Source organism: Symsagittifera roscoffensis, chromosome 4 (genome assembly GCF_963678635.1).
Source record: "Symsagittifera roscoffensis chromosome 4, txSymRosc1.1, whole genome shotgun sequence".
Classification (NCBI taxonomy): domain Eukaryota; kingdom Metazoa; phylum Xenacoelomorpha; order Acoela; family Convolutidae; genus Symsagittifera; species Symsagittifera roscoffensis.
The window spans coordinates 29,110,752-29,132,081 of record NC_087065.1 but is presented as its reverse complement, the minus strand read 5'-3'; the positions used below and the strand labels follow the sequence as shown (position 1 = coordinate 29,132,081).

The 21,330-nt window shown below is 34.7% G+C and overlaps 2 protein-coding genes across 2 annotated transcripts in view; both read right to left on the bottom strand.

Annotated features, from left to right (window-relative positions):
- Nucleotides 1–21,330, bottom strand: part of LOC134844673 (zinc finger Ran-binding domain-containing protein 2-like) — a 474,693-nt gene that overhangs the window by 138,383 nt on the left and 314,980 nt on the right. The gene's annotated exons all lie outside the window — the stretch shown is intronic.
- LOC134844834 (uncharacterized) overlaps nucleotides 1–21,330 on the bottom strand; it is a 40,098-nt gene that overhangs the window by 11,787 nt on the left and 6,981 nt on the right. Inside the window, exons 2-12 of the mRNA XM_063861650.1 lie at nucleotides 16,719–16,808; nucleotides 16,057–16,127; nucleotides 15,447–15,780; nucleotides 15,256–15,309; nucleotides 14,697–14,864; nucleotides 13,860–14,014; nucleotides 11,575–11,754; nucleotides 10,944–11,016; nucleotides 10,147–10,456; nucleotides 9,771–9,836; nucleotides 1,961–2,056 (exon numbers count right to left, since the gene is read on the bottom strand). Coding sequence (XP_063717720.1) covers nucleotides 1,961–2,056; nucleotides 9,771–9,836; nucleotides 10,147–10,456; nucleotides 10,944–11,016; nucleotides 11,575–11,754; nucleotides 13,860–14,014; nucleotides 14,697–14,864; nucleotides 15,256–15,309; nucleotides 15,447–15,780; nucleotides 16,057–16,127; nucleotides 16,719–16,808 — 1,597 coding nt within the window. The remainder of the gene's footprint in view (nucleotides 1–1,960; nucleotides 2,057–9,770; nucleotides 9,837–10,146; nucleotides 10,457–10,943; nucleotides 11,017–11,574; nucleotides 11,755–13,859; nucleotides 14,015–14,696; nucleotides 14,865–15,255; nucleotides 15,310–15,446; nucleotides 15,781–16,056; nucleotides 16,128–16,718; nucleotides 16,809–21,330) is intronic.

Below are 21,330 nucleotides of genomic sequence, written 5' to 3'. Positions count from 1 at the left end.
AATGTTTGCCATATTAATATACTGAGTTATATCGAGCCATAATTCCTAAAATTCCCAATCATTACAACCGGACACCTTAATAGTGTGCTAGCTATAAATTTCAGATATAAAAAGTCTTTCTTGCAAAGTGTTCTCGAAGTTTGAAATATTTCTCTTAAACTTGAACTATTTCTTTTAAACTAAGGACTCTTTTTGAAAATCACTTTGCCTTTCATGCGTCGTCCAAAAAAGAGTGAAGAATGATTTTACCACTCCAAATTTCGGTAAAAAGAAATGATTTTCACGTTAAAAAGTTGCCATCTGAAATATGTCCGGCCTAGAATGTGGCCAGCAACCGGATGATTAGGCAACTTATGGTCGGATTTGAACGAATTTTTTTTTGATCTTTTGAGTGGTAAGGGTCTCGAGGCGACAATTCGTCAAAAGCGACAACAATTTTTCGGATATATTAAGAAAAAGCGGTAATTTGCACCAAGTGACTATTAGTAGCTGAAATTTCCCCCAGTGGCCTCGCGGTGGACGCTCCACGCGCGCGTTGGCGCGCAGTCGTTTTCTTAAACAGTTTGTGTCTCGGTTCTGGCAAGCAATTGGTGGGAGTTGTTGCTTTTTCGGAAAATAGCGCATTATAGCGTCTTAAAAAAGTGCGAATTGTCGCTTTCGACCAGTTGTCTTGTTGTCTCAAAAGTCGTTTCATTGTGCTATTTGTACACCAGCCGGCTATCTTTGTTTAACTTTATTCCTGCCAAATTTGACTACCTCAAGGAAAGCCCGTGGGATGATCATGTAGCATATGTGGGATCATATTGAAGCCCTATAGCCCTCAGGGATTCGAACCCCTGCCGACCCAAAGGGTCCCCATTTGTACTTTTTTGAGATATCCATTTTTGGTGACAGACCTCAAAAATTTTTTTAAAGGCGGGCGTCTTTGGCGCCAATATATACTTATTTTGAGGGGGGAGCGCGCGCCGAAAAAACGCAATTTTTTGGTCAAAATTTTTCAAAAAGTGGCTAAAATCAGCTTTAGCCGTTTTTAGCCACTTCTTAGTTTGGGAGAGCTCGATAAATCGAAATGGTCGACCTAAAAAAACGTTTTCAGCCAATTCTTAGTGTTTTGGGAGAGCTCGGAAAATGTAAATGGTCGACCTAAAAAAAAAGATTGACGAAATTTTAAAAAGATTGGCAGAAAGTTTAAACAACTAAAATAGCAAAGATTTTTTTTTTTCAATTTTTTTTCTTCAAAATTTTAAAAAACTTTCCTAAATCAATTTGATCAAACATTATGTGCTACCTGCACAACAAACGACTATCAGTGTTAATTTTTGACTGTGTTTTTCTCTTTTTAGGTATTCGTAGAGCACTGCAGGTGTCATAAAAATCAGATTAGTCTGTCTGTGGTTGCCATTACGACTAACTGATTGAAAAACGCAGTAAAGTCTGAAAACCCTGAATCTTTTTCTTTTATGATAATCCTATTTAATGTCGAAAATTAGCTCTTGTTTTAGTTTACACGGTTTTCTTCATTATATTAAGCAAATGAGCGTAGTGTAAGGTATGAAAACGAATCTTCAATAGCTTAAGCTTCTAAAACAAAGAATGTTATCACAAAAATTATTCGGTTTTTGATATAGCATTAACCTTTTCAAATTCTAATAGTGCTAATCTTTTCGGATCTTTTAATGTATTTCAGGCGTTAGTTACTTTCACGGAAAGAAAAAATTTCTCATTGATAATTCTTGCCTCGATTTTTTAATTGGTTATAAATGAAATCTACGCAACCAGTTTTGACCAAATAAATTGAAAATGTAATTTAAGTGTTGATTACCCAAAACACTGACAACAAAATACCAAAACAAACTACGCAATTACTAACAATACAGTAGAAACAGTATAGTTGGTTAGAAACATTAACCATATAAAGTTATAAAAGGTGAAAATTGAAGTATGTATGAAGAGTACCCACCAGTGGACACGAATGAGTTCTCCCTGACACTTTCTGTACTCCTCAAGGGGGGTTGGCTGTTGGAGGCTGGTAACACTGTCCCCAAGTCAACGTCCCCTGAAACACAACGCCACCACATTCAAACACCAGACTATTATCACAACAAAACCAACACCACAACTCCATGAACTCCTTTGGCATGACGCACGTGACTACTGAGCTAAAACTAAAATGGGCGAAAAGTGTTTGTTTTGCTTGAGCAAACCAAAATTATCCTTCTGAAAATGAGTTGTCCAAGTTTTTATGCCTTCAATGATAGAACTTGACTTGAATATTTTGACAAACCTGAAATTATGACCCTGCAAATCTTTCTAGGTGTGAATAAATTGCAATTTTTTTGAAATATACAAAAAGGGAAGTAGGAAAAAATCAAAAAATCTGCAACTTGTGCGCAAATGCTATAAGACTACCCCAGCCTTCCAATTCTCGACTGAAACTTTGATCCCCTAATTTATTCTAATTTTTGAGGGATCGTACTAATGAGGTTTCGATTTTTGTTCCGACTTTCGATACGAAAGTAACGGAATATTTGTGCTCGGGGTGGGTTTTTTTTTCTTCAGACAAATTTCGACTTTTAAACTAGCCATTTTTGACGGAATAATTCGCGCTATTAACGCGTAAGCGGAGATTTAATCTGTCTTATAAATCGTTCCAAATTGGTTGAACGAAGCTTATTTGCCATAATTGATTTGTTATAAGGAACGAAATCTCTCTTTTTGTACTTTATATGGCGTGTGGGGGGATGATTTTCGCAAAAAATTTCAAATTTTAGAAAAAATTTTCATTTTATTTTATTTCATTTCATTTTTTTATGCTTTTACTGCTGCTCCATAAACCTTAAAAGGCAGTCGGAACATTCAGGGCTTTGCCTTGATACGAGCAGTCTTGTTTCTTTTTAAGCATAAATTTTGTTTTTGATCGTTATGATAAATTTCCTTTAAATTTTTGTCTAATGAAATGAGCATCTTTTCAGGATTTTATACCTCCATCTATGTAGCTTTTCGATGTTCTTAACTGATTTAAACGGCTCGTTTATCAATTCATTCTCCTCTCACTGTTATTAAAAAATAACAAGACTGCTCGTATCAGGGCAAAGCCCTGAATGTTCTGACTGCCTTTTAATGTTTTATGGAGCAGTAATAACATCAAAAAATTAAATGTGATAAAATAAAATGATTTTTTTTTCTAAAATTTGAAATTTTTATGAAAATCATCCCCCCACACGCCATATAAAGTACAAAAGGATAGATTTCGCTACTTGTAACAAATCAATTATGGCAAATAAGCTTCTTTCAACCAATTTGGAACAATTTTAAGACGGATTAACTCTCCGCTTACGCGTTAATAGCGCGAAACATATCGCGCGCTAATTGTCCCAAATCGGCCAAAATGGCAAATTTTAAACCCCCATAACTTTACGAATAATAATCACAGGTAAAATATCTTTTCAAATTTGAGCTCAGGACAACAATAGCTTTCGAATGATATAAAAAGCTTTGTCAAAATGGCTAGTTAAAAAGTCGAAATTTGTCTGAAAAAAAAAACCACCCCGAGCACAAATATTCCGTTACTTTCGTATCGAAAGTCGGAACAAAAACAAATAAGTTGTGACGTAAATTTAAACTTAGTAAAATTATGGGAGTTTAAAGATTGCCGATACGGGCAATTTGGGATAACGCGCTTAATATATCGCGCTTGTGGCGCTAGATGTTAATTCTAAATTGGCGCTAAATTTTAATGCGCTACATATTTGGCGCGTTGGCGGTGATTTAATCAGATTTAGAAATCGTTGCAAATTGTTCGAAGAAGAAGATGTTGCCAGGAGCGTAATCTATCGTTTTCAGTTTTATATGGCGTGTGGGTATAATTTAAAAAAAATCTAAAATTTTTTAAAATCTATTAATTTTTGAAACGTTATCAAATTATCAAGTTTTTAAGCGAATACTGGACCATATAACTTAAAAGGCTTTGTCCTGAGCAGTCCTGTTAACATTTGGATTTCTATTTATTATTCCGACTTTCAATTTTTTCTTCAGACAAATTTCGACTTTTTAACTAGCCATTTTCACGGATTTTTTTAAAATAATTTAAAAAGTATTGTTGTCCTGAGCTTAAGTTTGAAAAGATATCTTGCATGTGAATGTTTTTTGTAAAGTTATAAGTGTTCAAAAGCTAGCTATTTTGACCAATTTGAGACAATTAAAGCGCGATATATTTCGCGCTATTAATGCGTAAGCTGAGATTTAATCCGTCTTAGAAATTGTTCCAAATTGGTTGAAAGAATCTTGTTTGCCATAATTGATTTGTTACTAGAAGCGAAATCTATCATTTTGTTTTGTATATGCCGCGAGGGGGATGATTTTCACAAAAATATCAAACAAAAAAAAATCATTTTATTTTATTACATTCAATTTTTTCATGTCATTGCTGCTCCGTAGACCTTAAAAGGCAGTCTGAACATTCAGGGCTTCGACCTGATACGGGCAGTCTTGTTAATTTTTGCCGCGATTCATATCTTGAGCAGCTTTTTTCAAAACTATTTTAAATTGATCATCCCCATCAGACCTTTACAATCGATCTAATTACTTCATTTGATGCATCAAATAGTTTTTTGTCATCCAATACACACTTTCAAAGCTTTCAATCTACTTTTGAACTTACTTTAAAAAAGCTAAAAACTGAGGAAAATTGTCAAGCTTAGCAACAAAAAATCAGGTACGGGTATTTTTGGCATGTATGAGGCTGAGGTTGACCATTCTGGCTAGTAGATAAGAATAATGAAAATAGTTTTTAGCTGTGTCTTATCTAATTTTGTTGATTGGTTAAGCTAGCTCCAGTCCTCGTTTAACCATAAATTTAATCTCAAACCTCGCATGTTTACTACCAACAATTCGAAAGCTAACAGTTTTCAGTTCTAATGCATTGCTAGCAGTGTTTAGAGGTTTTCAGCCACTTTTAAAAACTTAGTGAAAACCAAGGCAAAATGAATTTCAACTTTAGCTCATAATTTTGAATTGTCAATTTCAATTTTCAAAAACCTATTTTGGTACTAAAAATGTTCAAATCTGATCGGTTCAAGAAAATATGATCGATTTGAAATTCAGATAGTGTAGGAGTGTTCAATTATTTAACTGCCATATCGATCAAACTAAAGATAAATAGAAATTCTTTAGCTATTGTATTGCTTTCCAGACAGAATTTTTAATTTTTAAATAAAAGGTTAATTATTTTTTTCTTTTTCTGTTTAGTTTTTTCAGTTTGACATTTGACTTTTGGACCTGTTTTTTTTTTGGTTCAAGAATCAAAATTCTCGCAATCCAGGTTTTTTTATTGATTTTTCAGTGCATAAATTGTGTTCAAAAGTTTGCTTGAAAAATCTAACAAAAACATCTAATTTAAACAATTTGAAGTTTTTTGTAAAACTCAAAAAACATCATATCGAATCAAAATCCAATTTCCGTTATTCTGTATTTTTGTCATTAAAGTTTTGGAAGACTTAAAATTGAATATATATTTTTGAAAAACTCAAGCAACCTCTCAATGATAGATCAATCAACTTCTGACCAGACCAATTTCATCAAAAATTTATTTTATCCGAAAAAGCTACAATTCGGTATATATAAGTTTGTATTTGATGTGAACGCAGGCTCACACCAGGATTAAGAGTCGACTGACGCTGAAAAAAAAAACGTTTTCGCAACGAAAAATTAATCAGTTTTTGCTAATTTGCTAAATTGAAAATTCTGAGCTAATTTTAGCCAGCCTTAATCCACTTGTTGCTAATGCTTAACGAGTTAACGCGCGGAGTTTGAACAGAGCCCAATAATTCTCGCTTAAAGGTGAATTTAGAAACAAAAACTTTATTTACCCTCATACTTGATATTCCTTGCAAGCGTCGCAAAATCAAGTAAAAAATTGAAACTTTCTTATATCTGACCTTATGAATGTTAGTATAAAAAATTTAAGAGCATCAAAATATTCGGCGCTCCACCCTGATACGAGTGGTCTTGTTCATGCTACAGAACCTGCTAAAATTCAGCAAATTCGGAAATTGAAAACAAAAAGTTACAAAATCAACCCTCAGCGAGAAAATAGTACCGGGTATTCTGATACACCATTGCGAGCAAAAAAAAAACTTGGTCCAGTGTTTCACGACACTAAAAAAGCTCAACGCAAATATAGCGCAGACTTTTCAGATCAATTAATATTTCTGTCAGAATTTCATTACTATCAGTTTAACTGGATTTTTTACATTCACTTGTCACAAAACGGTTGAAATTTTGTAGAATTCCAAACTTTAAGATTTTTGAATTTGAGATATTTAATGAACTATTGGCTCATTTACCGTTCCGCCTTCTGCTCTGATGTGATACGCTGCCTAAGTTCAGGTAGAAGTTTCAATTGAGAAGCAGTTGAGTCCTGTCTTGTAGGTAAAAGAAGACAGGATTCAACTGATTTTTATTTGAGTCCAGATGTCACAAATACAGCATGTGAATTATTGTTCCGACTTTCGAAAAAAATGTAGAGTTCCGACTTGTTACGATTTTTAAATTTGAGCTATCCGCTATCACTGAAACCTATTCAGACTCTATAGCATTGATGGTAAATTGTTGATTTCTCAAGTTTTAATGTTAATTTGACGCTAGATTTGACGATGTGATTTAAACCACAAAAAAAACTAACAGAAAAAAGCTTCAATTTATTTTTTTTTACAATTTCTACCGTTCTGCTAAACATTTTAAGTTCTTAGAAGCAGCATGAATGGCATGGAATGGCTTGATTTACAAAAGTTTCATTTTTACTTAAACATATCATGATATCAAAATCAACTTGAAAAGTTTCAATGTTCAGCCGTTGAAAATCTTGTTTGAAATTCGAATTTTTTGCTACTCAGTTTTAGCAAGCAATTTTTTCCAGTGTTTTTCCAGGGAAACAATTTTTTCCAGATATTAATTCTCTAGGTTTTTGCGAATTGTTTCCAGCTGTTAATTTTTTTATTAAAAACTTCATAATTGCATCCTTTGTTTCGCCTGCTTCATAACTTTATCCTTTGCGAACCAACTCATGCTAACATTATAAAACATAGCATGCTAGAAATTACTGTTTTATGCAATTAATATCCAGCTTTTAGATTATTAAGCACAGTTTCATATTTTCACTATTTGATTAGCTTGCTTCATTCTTGGGACACCAATTCAATCTATCAAAATCAATTTTAGTTGTTTAATTGTTGCATACATTGACAAGCCTGCTTCAATTTTTTTTTGCAAATGGCTTCCAATTTTCAAGCACTTTTGCAATTAAACCTTTCAATCTTGAAAAAAAACTTAACGATCCTATTCAAATTAACAAAATCAAATCAACCTAAGTGTTTTATTGTTTCTTTCTTTAAAACCCTTGATTTAAACTACCAATTTTTGAAAATACTTTGAAGTCTCATAAAACTATAACAAGACTGTTCAAATCAGGGCAAAGCCCTAATTTTTCCGACTGCCCTTTAATTGGCTTCGGATCATTTGGTAAATTAAATACTGATTAAACTATGAATTTTAGGCTGATAATATCAAAAACTATGAGTTGCAATTTGAGTCGTGTATAGAGTAAAAAACCAGTTAGCTGCCTCAGTACAATTTGGAAACGATTTTGTGGAGCGGGATATTATAACAAGACTGTTCGTATCAGGACAAATCTTTGAATGTTCTGACATTCCAAAAACTGGTTTTTAATAGTTTTTGAATATTCTAATATTGACAAACTATGAATTTTAAGCTGAATTTTAAGAACGGTGTATGAAATTATTAAGACTAATTAGCCTGATTCAATTGAATTTGGATTGATTTTGCGGTGTGCATTTTGTGGTGTGGGAACGAAAAAGAAAAAAAACTGTTTTAAACGCTTAAAATAAATCTAATTTTCATTTTTTGAAGAGCATGCCTGAAAAAGTTCAACTGAAAAACTTTGAAATTTCAGCATTTGGTTATTGTGCCCTTAAAACTTTTGCGTACCAAATCAAGTTCAAAAGACTTACAGAAACTATTCAAAAATTGTCTATCAAAGAAATCAGTTTGTAACTTTTTTAGATTCAAAAAATATCAGAAAAATTCCAATTCAGGAATTGCAATTTTGTTTTTCAGCTCTGAAAAATTCTTTTGAAGTGTATGAGCAATAACACTAGCGTTTCCTCAACTTTTTTGGTAGATATTTATTTTGTAATTTTCAAGGCTTTTCTAGAATTTTTTTAAAACCAATAAATATTTTCTCTGATGTCCTCCTATTACCCTTGCACTAAGCAAGGGTATTGCAATTGAGGTATTACACGTTTTCCCGTAAAAAACTTTGTTCACAGGATGACTGAAACTTGAACAACTGCATTTCAATTTCTACCCAAGTTGCATGACCAAAAGCTGTAGTTGAACAGCTGGCTTAGATCTACAGGACTACTGAAGTAATGGTTGCTTCACAGCTGAAAATTTTTTAGGTATAAACTGATTTTTTGTCGGCTTTGTTGATTTTGACTTACTTTTTGTCGGCTTACTTGCCGGGATTATAATTTCGTAAACAAACTTTTGAACTTTTGGCAGATGTTTTAAGTACGTTTTTCATGAAGGTAAATACAATTTTTGGTTTGCTGGTTTTTATGGGCGGCAAAATTCTCTGGCAGTTGAAAAGGTTTTTTGAAATTTTTTGTCTAAAATTTATTTGCTTTTTATTATCAGCTTGTTTTTTGGATGCAAGTTTTCTGGTTTTTTTGTTCTTAAAACGCATGGAATTTTTTTAAATTTTTTTTAGTTGGTGAGTTCTAGGTTTGAGCAATTTTATTTGAAATCGTTTCAAGTTGATGGTTTGACGTATTGTTACAATATGTCAAAAAATGTCAACAAAATTTCCAGATTTTTTTTTTTGCAAATTTGACTCCACTGTTTTCGTAAACAAAAGAATGTGGCGGAAATTTTCGCTTGAGAACTAGGAGTGTAATTTTTTGGCTAAAGCAAAAAAAACGTTTTGCGTTTTTTATTTCCTTTTCTGGACTTTTTTTAAATTTCAATGCGTTTTTTTATTCCTTTTCTGGAGCTTTTTAATTTAAATTTTCTGTTGTTATTCAGCTTATTTACCGTTGCCTATAAATATCATATTTCAAAAGTTATGATTGATGAGGTTAATTTCATAGGCTTTCAAGTTTTTTGAGATTTTCTGCAACTTCTTGTTTTGGAGCAATTGTTTGTAATTTTTGCATTCGTTTTTTTGAAAACTAGTTTTTCAATTTTTTTCTTTAATTTTAATTTTTTACTATAGCAAATAGTAGATAAGCTTTTTTATCCAAATTGCTTTTTTTTAGAATGCGCTATTCAAAAAATTATTGCTCTTCTAAACTTTAACAAGAGTAATGAAGTTTTTCAGTGCATTTACGAATTTTTGTATCTTAATTTTTCGATCGAATGTTTTCTTATTGTTCCCATCTATTGATTTTTAGAAAAAAATGGATGAAGTTTAGCCCAATTCTTTTTTCTAGTTTCTGAAAATTGACTTCTATAACAGCTGCAAAAGTTATAATTTGATTTTTCAGCCTGCGATTTCTTCAACAAAATTTCATTCACAAGTTTTTCAAATTTCGTTTGAGACACGTTATCTTTTGATTTTTGGCATTTTATTGTGTATCACAAGTCATGCGAAGCTCATCTTCACTTCTGTGTTTAATGGAGCTCAGGATTTGATCAGCGATTTGCAATCCCTCACGCTCATACAACCGAAGACGAAACTTAGAGTGAATTACCTGATTGGAATTGACGTGACTCTGAGATGACCAACTCAACTGAGCTGTCCATTGGAAATCTGTCATCTGAAAACAAACTATCTGGCTGCATTTTGGGAATTGCAAACAAGTAGCCATCATCTTTTTCAATTTCATTTGAGATTTTTAAATGGCGACAGCATTAACCGGACGAAAATTTAACCGTACGAAAATTTAAAATTTTTTAACCGCAAGCAAATGCGTGAACCTTTGCCAGTGATTAAGAGACTGATTATCCGCACAATGCGTTCTAAATTATCTACTTGAACTATAACTGTATCCGTTTTATTTGATCAGCTGTTTTCTTAACCTAAGATTATAGATAAGGATTTGATTGGTCCATTTCAGTGGTGTTTACCGTTGCAAGCCTTGTCCAATTGGTCTTTAGAGAAGGATGCGACTGGGGGTTGGATGGCACTGGCGTTGAACTGCGCCTGGAACATCAACTCCTGCTGCTCCGGATGATGATTGCCCCCTATAGTACCACTTGTACCTCCTCCTCCCCCAGTACTCTTCTGCTCACTGTTTTCATTGTTGTTGGCCAGACTGAATTCACTCTGGCTCTGAGTGGCGGGTGTCTTGATTATGGACACTGGCATGGAGGACAACTCGTCTGCTGACTTGGTCACTTCCTGTTTGCTCTTGGACCGAGTCAAGTAGCACCTGATCTACAACGCACACAAAAGGAATATTCTAACAATTTCCAGTTGACCATATTCTCCAGATGCGGTAGGGGACTCTTGTTTTTTTTTGCGGGTACTATATAAAGTTCCATTAATAAGGCATTGAAGATTCAAATCAAAATGGAAGAACTCGAGAACTTCAGTTAAATCTAAAAAAAAATTTACTAAAAACTATTTTCCTGTAATTTATTTTTTACTTACTGCCGGTGACTTTTTAGGATTGCATATGCGTCCGATCAAACTGAACATAACTAATGCCAACAATAATCAATTATTAAGTAATATAATTTTAAAAATTGAATGCTTTTTTTGGTTTCATTTTGTATAAAACCGTTGAGCATCTGCTGTCTTGAAATGTAAGAGGGGTCCAATGACTATGTTATAAGAAAGAGTAAAATAAGCAGTTAGTTAGGAATGGTAAGAGACAAGCATAATAATAATTTTAATGAGGTGGTATTTTTGTGGGGTTTACCAGGACGTCTCCTGCGAGTGGTTGAGTGGGCAACACTTTCAGACTCACAGATCCCAGAGTGTGTGAAATGAAACTGAAACACAAACAGCCCCAACTAAATTACCATAATCCACTGTATCTGCATAGAAAACACTTCTGCCAGACAACAGCTCGTGTAATAGTCCAAATTGGACACTTATGCCCTCATTTGTTCACATGAGTCCAAACCAATGTGCCATAGTCCGATTTGGTCTTGAGAGTGGTGCCATTTTTGCCGGAGGACAACCAAAACAAACTATACAATAAGTCAACTTCCAAATGCGAAAAGTCCCATTTCGTGAATAACGCACTAGTTGTTCTGTGGCCACTTTCTGAGCCTACACTTGAATTTAACCTGAAGGTGTTTTTGCGGCGAACAGCATTTTGTGGCCTATTCAATAAAGTTCAATAAAACCACATACTTAGTAAAAAGTTCAAAAAGAACGGTTGATCTAAGTCAACCTTAAAGGGCAAACCATTTATTCCAAACCATATTTTCATGCCTTCTTTGACAAAAAAACAAAGATCTAATTAGATTCCATAAAAATTTAGTTTTAGATAAAGAATGAGATCCAATTTGCTCCAAAAGAGTAATCAAAATGAATGGACTTACAAGATGCCGGATATGTACTGTAGTTTGAGGGTGGCGATGTTGTATATCTTGAAGTAGACCTGGAACCCACTCTCCGCCTCGATGTTGGGCACACCCCTCAGCGTGATGAAGTTGAGGTAGAGCACCTTGGGGTGGGGCACGAACTGGCGCCAGATGATGAAGCGGAAGTACGACCAGTACCTAACATGAACAAGGATAGCCGATTGCTGTGCAATTAAAAGATAGAAGTAAAAGAGCAATTCAAAACGGTAAAAAGCTGCAAAAATAGAATAATAATAATAATAATAATAATAATAATAATAATAATAATAATAATAATAATAATAACCTGAAAATTGCGCCGTCTAAGTTCCATGTGAATTAGTCTAATAGACGTAAAATTTGGTCAAAATTTTCAAAAAAGTGCCCAAAAACGCCTTTTTTGGCCAGGTTTTTCAAATTTTGCTTGCGGCGCAGAAAATTTGGTCAAAATATGGTCTTTATAGTGATTAAGAGAACTCTATCAATTTGATTGGCCTAAAAAAACGTAGACAAAATTTTAGAACGTTTTTTGAAAATCCGCCCCCCTTGAGAAAAACGTAGATCCGCTCCCGACCAGTTATAATGAAAAATAACGGATAAATTTGTTTTCAAGAAAGGAACAACTTGCTTATAACTTACAAAATTTATCGAAAAAAACTCATCTTAGAAGAGCACCAAAGGGGCCGTTTTTTCGATTCTGAGATAACTTATTAGCAGTTTAATAATTTCGGAATCCAATCACGACCAGGGTGTTAACGTGATAATAATTTTGACCCCTATGAGTTCTCTTTGAAATATTCCAAATCAGGCGGAAAAAAGACACCCTTCGTTCGCCATAGTTTTTTTTGCTTAACTACGCGAAGACATCGGAACAAGACAAGCGGTGCAAGAAGCACAAAACTTTCGGAACACAGTTCCCACTTGAAAAAAAAAATAAAACCTAAGCAAGGTAATAACTATGAAGTTTTTTTGATCCCCGAGCCAAAATTCCGCTTCACATTAAGCCTATGAATGGATCGGAATCAGTAAAAAACCATTACGGATTTGTCTCAGAGATAATCATCACTGATCCAGAGAAAACCCAGTTTTATGATCAATCATCATGAGACTGAATGATAGATGGCGATAATTGGTTTCTTTTCTGAATTAGTGATAATTATCACTGGGAGGCTAACCCTGGATAGAAAAACCGGATAATAATTCCGTTCAAAAATTGCCGTGAAATGACCAAAAGTTTTTTGTTACTTTTTCCTCCAATTTTAAAAATAACTTTCTGTTCTAAAAACTGCTGAACATTTTCATTGAATAAAAGGAAACTTGTGAGTATTCTCCTATCATCTGGATAGCTTTTTCCTTAAGAAAACGGCTATGAAAAGAGTTATCAAAATTCCAATTAATTCGATTTTCTCAAGATAAAAAAATTGTGGATCCGGGATGCATTTATGTTTGATTTTAAGCACCTAAAATGCTAAAATGCTCAAACGTTTAGTCGAAATATATTCCAGAGCAGTATAAAAGTGTACTTTTTTTGATATTGTTCAATATGAAACGGGAAAAGTGTAGGAAAAAAGAGGCGCTAAAGGCTCTCATCTACCTTCAACAGATTAAAGCACTAGTGTTAAAAAGAACATAGTAGATCGTCTTCGCTGCCTTTGAGTCGTCAAAACCAAAAATATTAGCGGGAAAAATGAAGAATAATGTGCACTTAAACTTCTGGGACTATTACAAGGCGGGCGAACACAGAGTTAACCAATCTTTTATAGTCACATTACTTGTTTAAAAGGGGGATTTTCACCGCATAAAACTTTGTTAGGAAGAGTATAATGTTTAATGGTTTGAATGTCGGGCAACCAGCCCGCTCTTTTGTGGTTCGAGTAAGATTGGGCGCCTTTGGACCTATGAAGTCTATGAAACTTAAAACTTCGAAACCGCTTAGTCGAAAAGACGATTTCATTAATGTCGCCTGACCTGATTTACACGAGTGAACATTTCATTAATGGCCTGAGTGAGCTTGGCCTGATCAACATTTCATTAATGTCGCTTGACCTGATTAACATTTCAATGATGTCGCTTGAACTGAATAACACGATTAACACCTCACTTCACTTCAGTTCACTTTACATCGAATTTCGAAGATGGAAAATATTATACTTTTCTATTGGATACGAAGAATGTCATGAGTGCTAGCCATAATAGAAGACAGAGGTTATAGGTATAGAAATAACAGTAACAGTAACAGAGTATGATGATCTGACTTGACTCACTTTCTGAAGGAGGGACATAGTTGTGTGTTGTGTAGTGGCTCCACATACTTGGCTATGGCCTCTATCTCTCGCTTAGTCCAGCACTCCACCTCCTTGAACTTGACCAGACTCTCCAGCAGACACAACAGCACCAACACCACCTTCCCACGCTCACCCTACACGCACACACAACACAATACAAACACTTTTCCAGTTGCCTCACCTCCATCAGCCCCATGTTTTAATCATCTTCCAATAAAATATCTTAGTCTGACCCCAAACTTCCCACTCTCACGACTATCCCGCTACCCTCAACCTTGAACTTGGCTCATTTTCAAAGGACTCCAATTTTTCTTCATAAGTTTTTTATTACAAAATTTTATCACCATAATTAGGGTAACATATTGTACGTTCGAAACTCGTTACAGCTATTATGCTTATCTTTTTTTGTTTAAATTTAGGTTACAATGATCGCGCTGATATTAATAACATGAAATTCTGCCTGAATTTAAATTTTTTGTTACAAAACCTCTTGCGGATTTCAGATAGCTTCAAAATAGTTCAATTGTTCAACATCGAAATAATTTATTACCTTATTACCCAAAAGAATACGCACTCCGTGAATTAACACAAATATACTCTTTCACAGGTTTAAAAATTGTTCAAAAAAATTCAGGAAATGAATCGAATCAACACACTAATGAACAAATGAATCCAAAAACAGACAAACAAAAAGAACTAGTTCACCAAACATCCCCTAAACAAAAAACACAAACATCTGATGTGCTAGAAATTTTTAAGAAATGGAGGGAAAAAAAGTTGGCCGTTGGCCACTGGGTTATTCAAACATGCTTTTACATGACAGTATATGACGATGGGGTTGGATGCCTGGCTGTTTTTGTTGAGGGCGAGGGCTGCTCTCTTCTGATTGGCTGCCTCCACTCGCATCAGCTGCAGCTTCCGGATGAGACTGACGAGCTGTTCAATTGACACACACACCCCGTCTGGCCACAGATTGTCCAGGGTCTGAACGAAGAGGTGAGTCAACATTCGATATGCGCACTCAATTACCTTTTCAGCTCTTTTTCGCAACCAGATTTCTTAGCCATGTAATCCGTCGTAGATTACAAAAAAAATTGAGTAGCTTGATAAAATAATTATTGGCAATTTTTTAAACATTCCTCAATTCCACAAGACTTGCTCGAGCTGTTGCAAGAAGAAGCACAGAATTTTCTGAACACAGGAAACCTTACAAATGAAATCCATTAGAAAAAAATCCAGATTGTATTTTTAATTTTTCTTTGGTAGCTAGCGACTCTTTACAAAAATATACAAAAGCTTAAGTTTTCTTTGGTAGCTAGCGAGTCTTTACAAAAGTATTAGAGTGGGTTACTTTAAAAACTATGATAATTCTCACCTGAGGAAAACGAGAAGCTAGGAATGAGTTCTTCTTCGCTGATATGTTCACTATCTAAACATAATAAACACAATAGAATTCTTGATATTCATGATATTATAGTTTTTAGTTTCTCTAAACTCTCTTAACTATGATATTTCTACCAACTGCGTATTGAAGAAATTTATCTCTGGTAGTATTTATTACCAGACATCTATGTATGCTATAGCTAAAACTGCTTTGAGCGGACAGTGATGAATTCTTGCCCTGATATTTGATGACTTGCGCTGTAGGATCTGGGCAGCATTTGTCAGGAACTGTTTGGTCTGTTTTGCACTCTGGCCCAAAGGGTGCCACAGAACCATCAGATCATGAGTTACAAAAGTCAACTCGCCACTACTCGCTTTACTTCTATCATCCCCACCCACTACTACATTAGGATCGACCATGCTCCTGCTCTTGTTGCTCCGAGGGGTTCCCACTGCAACTCCATGTCGCTGCTGCTGCTGCTGTTCCATCTTACCCACTCGAGACTCCAGGGTATCCCTAGAGAAATAAATGAACAGTTGGCTTAATTGATAGAAACCTTTTTCGGTATTTCCCTCATTGAAAAACTTTTTTTTCTCAAATAGAGCTTTGCTCTTTTATTCTGGGGCTTTGGAAACTTAACTGTGGCTGAATTTGAGCTGAAATTGGGCCCCTATCATAAAAATACATATGAGTTGCAAAAACATGTATCATATATTTAATTGGTGGTTGTTCAGCTAAAAACTGAAAAAAACTCTGGTTGAATAAGGTTTGCACGAATCAAGAACTGCTCACGTTGTAGAAGAGCCGTCAGGGTCTTTGATTGAGTTTCTCCTCGTTTTCAATGCTGCAGCATACTCCACTAGCTGAAGCACTCATTAGCTCTAGAACTTTTTGAAAGGGTGTTCTTTTTCTGGAGTTTTCCATGATTATTCATATGTAAAATAAGTAAAGCTAGTTATAGCATAAAATGTTCGTAACACATTTTAAAGTATATTTAGAAAAATGTTTTCTTTTTCAAGTTAAAAATTTTAAAGTTTTTCTTGTGTGGGTGAGAGATGAAAGAAGGGAATAACGCAACTGATCGTGAGTTTGTTGAAAATGCAAATTCAAGCAAATGAAAATAAAAATAAGTTGAAAATGAAAATAAGTTGAAGCAAATTCAGCATAAAAAATTGCCTGAAAAGCAGCCAGATCAGTCGCTTTTCGCCATTTTTGTAGTCCTTAAATTTGCGTGCAAAATTGCCATGATGACTCCTTTTGACACGATTTTTTATGACTTCATAGTTCATTAATTCTATAGTTCAAACCTTAATCAGCCTCTGATTTCTTCAATTGAAGTGTTAAGGTTCACTTGAAATTTCAAACAATTTTTTTGCCAAATAAATTCTGCTTGGCGTATTTTTACCTGAATATATAGTTTCATGTGGTATAATTTTGGATGTTGTTACCTTTACCTGTGAGCTGGAGGAGCTGCGTCGGTTGCTGTTCCTGCCCACACAACAACTTCTCACTTTGCCACTTCTTCCGTACGCATATCTGTTGCGCTAGAAAACCACACGAAAACCACATTCAATAGAATTGATTGTTTTTAAAGATCATTCTGGCAACCTTTTAACATTAAAATTTAAATTAAACAAAACTGTTCTAAAATTCAGATATTTAAAAATCTTCTCAAGATCAAGAGAAAAAATGTCACACACCCTAAGGCTTTTATTTACGCAATGTCTAGGATCTGGATAGGGTATGGACACTGATAAAAACAAGAAAAAACTCACCAAGCAAAAATGGCATAAATTCACAATTTATTAATCACTAGAGCAAATAGATTAAGAAAACGAAAGCTAGATAGCGTTTAATAGTAATATCAAAGCGTTTTTCACTTATAACTTTTATTATTTGTAGAATTGGCCGGCGATCGCTTAAAATTGTGTTCAGTATTTTTCAAACTAGAACGAATATTCGTTCAATTCAATGTGGTGTATTTTTTAAGCAGCAAAAATGCATTTGCAACTCAAGATTGTGAGCTGGACAATGAATGATTGTTTCTACTTCAACTGTTCTGTGGTTCTCAGCTGAGCACGCAAAAGGTGTATTGAATCTCCTCAAGACCATCAGGTCATCCGATGTCATGCAGACTCAGGAGTAGCCAGCCGATTGTGGCGAGTGACTAATGGAAAGAAAAGTATATACAGAAGTACCACGCACAAAAGTTTTCAAAAAACAGTAATAGTCTTAGCAATCAATTTAAAACAAACAAAACATATTTTAGATTGCTTTTAAGTACCCGTGGTGTCAACTTTTTTTAGACGTGGACCATTGTCCTTCACCCTTGGACGGTTTCCGACAATACTGCACGAATTATAGATCCTTTTATGATGACCCAGTCTTACCCATGGATCAATTTCCAATTTGCATGTACCTTGTTATCTTGCCGCCGCGTAAGGAGCACAAGAAACAAAAACATCTAAATATTATTATTCAAGGTCTAGTTTTTATAGCCAACAGAGACAAAATTAATTTATCCTAAAATCTTTTTATATTTTGTTGAGCGTTTGAGCCATAAACTTATTTTTTTGTCAAATTCAGAGACAAAGTGATAAAAATGAAAATAAAAAAACATGTCCATGGTGTGCTTATGCCACAGATAAGTTTTGCATAAGCCACAAATGAATTTGCAATCTCTACTTCTACCCATGAAATTGTGGACGAAAACTCAAGCCATTGCAAGTTTTCAGCTCCAGGAGTTGTTTTGCGTTGACCCCGTCTTATATTCAAGAGCGCACGCCGAAAAAGCGCAATTTTTTGGTCAACATTTGTTTTGGTCGACCTAAAAAATAAATTGACAAAATTTTTGAATTTTTTTTGAAGATACGCACCCCCCCCCCCCCCTCCTCGATAAAATCCTAGATCCGCCCCTGGTCAAAAGGTGTTTTAGCCCCTGGCATGGTCGAAATTAATCTCCAGAAATCAGAGCACATCGTTGGAAAAATAAAAAAAAACAACAATCAAACTCAAAGTTGATTCAAAGCAAGGAACACAAACTAGCAACATTGGATTAAACTAGTTGACGAAAAATTGTTTTTCAAATAGTTTATCGCTAACTTTAGCGTCCGGCTTTTTATTTAACCAAAAACCATCTGACTTCAAAGTTTTTCAACCTTCTACTCATTTTTCCATCCAATAACTCTTTTTACTCCTAAAAATTTTACCCAGTTTACATCCGTCAAGTGATCAAAACAAAATTGTATTTAAAACCTAATCATTATATTGAGTGCATGCCGATCAAAGTTTGAAGTTATAGATTTTCATTGCTGGATTTTATCATTCGCACATTACAATGATTTACAAGGAAACAAGAGTAACCGGTTGCTGGGCAAGTAGCACCAAATATTTCAACCGCAGTCAATTAATAAAAACTGTAAAAAATGTAGGCAATGTTTTCGTGCACGGTGCTTGAAAAAGACTCTGCAGAACGCTTCAAAAAACAGTTCTGGTCTTTGCTTACTACAGTTCTCTTTCAAAAATTGGAAACAAAACAACTCTCTAGAGTTTGGACTGAAAAGCAACAAAATCGCAACGGTTTTTCTCGACACGAAGAGAGTTTTCTTAATGTAGGTCATTTTTAAATGTTACTTTAATGGTTTTCATTCCTCAGGGCTTTGACTCCATGCAGACCCAAAGAGTCCTCCGTTTGTACCACTTTGAGACATTCACTTGGGCTGACTGACCCTAAAATTTGTCTAAAGACGTCTTTGGCGCCAACATTTTAATTTTGAGGGTGGGGAGGCAACAAAAAACGCAATTTTTTGGTCAACATTTTTCTTGGCCGACCTAAAAAACAAATTGACAAACTTTTCGAATTTTTTTTGAAGATACGCCTCTCCCCCCTGCTCGAAAAAATCCTAGATCCGACCCTGGTCAAGAGGTGTTTTAGCCCCAGGGTATGGTCCAAATTATTCTCCAGAAATCAGAGCACATCGTTGGAAAAAGAAAAAAACAAAATCCAACTCAAAGTTGATTCAAATGATTCAAAGCAAGGAACGCAAGCTAGCAGTATTGGATTCAATTAGTTCACAAAAAAAGTTTTTCAAACAGTTTATCGGAAACTTTAGCGTCCGGGTTTTTTTTACCCGAAAACCATCTGACTTCACAGTTTTCCAACCCTCGTCTAAATTTTCCAATACCTCTTTTTGCTCCTAAATTTTTCACCCTGTTCACATCGGGCAAGTGATCAAAACAAAATTGTGTTCGAAACCTAATCATAATATTGAGTCCATGCCGATCAAAGTTTAAAGTTATAGAATTTTGTTGCTGGATTCTATCATTCGCTCATTACAATGATTTATGAGGAAACAAGAGTTACTCTTTGCTGGGCAAGTAGCACCGAATATTTCAACTATAATCAATTAAATAAAACTATAAGAAATTTAGGCAGTGTTTTCGTGCACGGTGCTTGAAAAAGACTCAACAGAACGCTTCAAAAAACAATTCTGGTCTTTGCTTACTACAAGTCTGTTTCAAAACTTGGAAACGAAACAACTCGCTAGAGTTTGGACTAAAAAGCAACAAAATTGCAACGGTTCTTCTTGACATGAAAAAAGTTTTCTTAATGTAGGTCATTTTAAAATGTTATTTTAATTGTTTTCATTCCTCAGGGCTTCGACTCCATGCAGACCCAAAGAGTGCTCCGTTTGTACCACTTTGAGACATTCACTTGGGCTGACTGACCCTAAAATTTGTCTAAAGACGTCTTTGGCGCCAACATTTTAGTTTTGAGGGTGGGGAGGCAACAAAAAACGCAAGTTTTTAGTCAACATTTTTCTTGGTCGACCTAAAAAATAAATTGACAAAATTTTCGAATTTTTTTTGAAGATACGCCTCTCACCCCTCCTCGATAAAATCCCAGATCCGACCCTGGTCAAGAGGTGTTTTAGCCCCAGGGTATGGTCCAAATTAATCTCCAGAAATCAGAGCACATCGTTGGAAAAAGAAAAAAACCAAATTGAACTCAAAGTTGATTCAAAGCGAGAAACACAAGCTAGCAGCATTGGGTTCAACTAGTTCACAAAAAAAAATATTTTTCAAATAGTTTATCGGAAACTTTAGCGTCCGGGTTTTTTTTTATCCGAAAACCATCTGACTTCGCAGTTTTCCATCCTTCGTCTAAATTTTCTTTCCAATACCTCTTTTTACTCCTAAATATTTCACCCTGTTCACATCGGGCAAGTGATCAAAACAAAATTGTACAACAACTTACTGATCAACACAAATGATCAACAGCTTACTACAGTTCTGTTTCAAAAATTGGAAACGAAACAGCTCGCTAAAATTTGGACTGAAAAGCAACAAAATCCTAACCGACCTAAAATATGTCTAAAGACGTCTTTGGTGCCAACATATACTAGCTTTAAGGGTGGGGAGGCTTTAAAAAACGCGGTTTTTTGGTCAAAAGATTTTTAGGCCGGTTTTTTAACAATTTGCTTGCGGCGCAAAACAACTAGTCAAAATAGGGTCCTTATAGTGATTTGGGAGATTTTAGAAAATCAATTTTGTCTACTTGACAAAAAAAAAACGTCGACAATATTATCAATTTCAGTTTGAAAATCCGCCACCTCCTTCGATATAATCCTGATCTACCCCTGTATTTTATTATGATAAATTATTTGAATTTATTTAACGATCATTTGCTTTCTCACCTTTTAAACTATAAATAACTTAACACAATACAATTTCACTTCCTACCTCTTGTCGCCTTAGCAATTTAAAACCACTACATTAAAAAAAATTTCTTACAGTCAACACCATTTTAGTTCAAAAGTAAAAAGGAACTTACATCATAAAGGGACTTTGGTAAGCTTAAAACAAGAAAGTTTGTGACATTTAAAACAAGACACCTTCGCCCCACTTAATTCGCGTAATTTTTGAATAGAAAAGCGCTCGCCGATAGTTCAGATTGTTAAAACGTTTCGAACTAGAACGAGCAATCTTTCAACAAACTTCGAAGGCCGCAATGAATTAAACGTTCTTTGACTATAAGCTATAAAATTACTCAATATTTAAGTTATT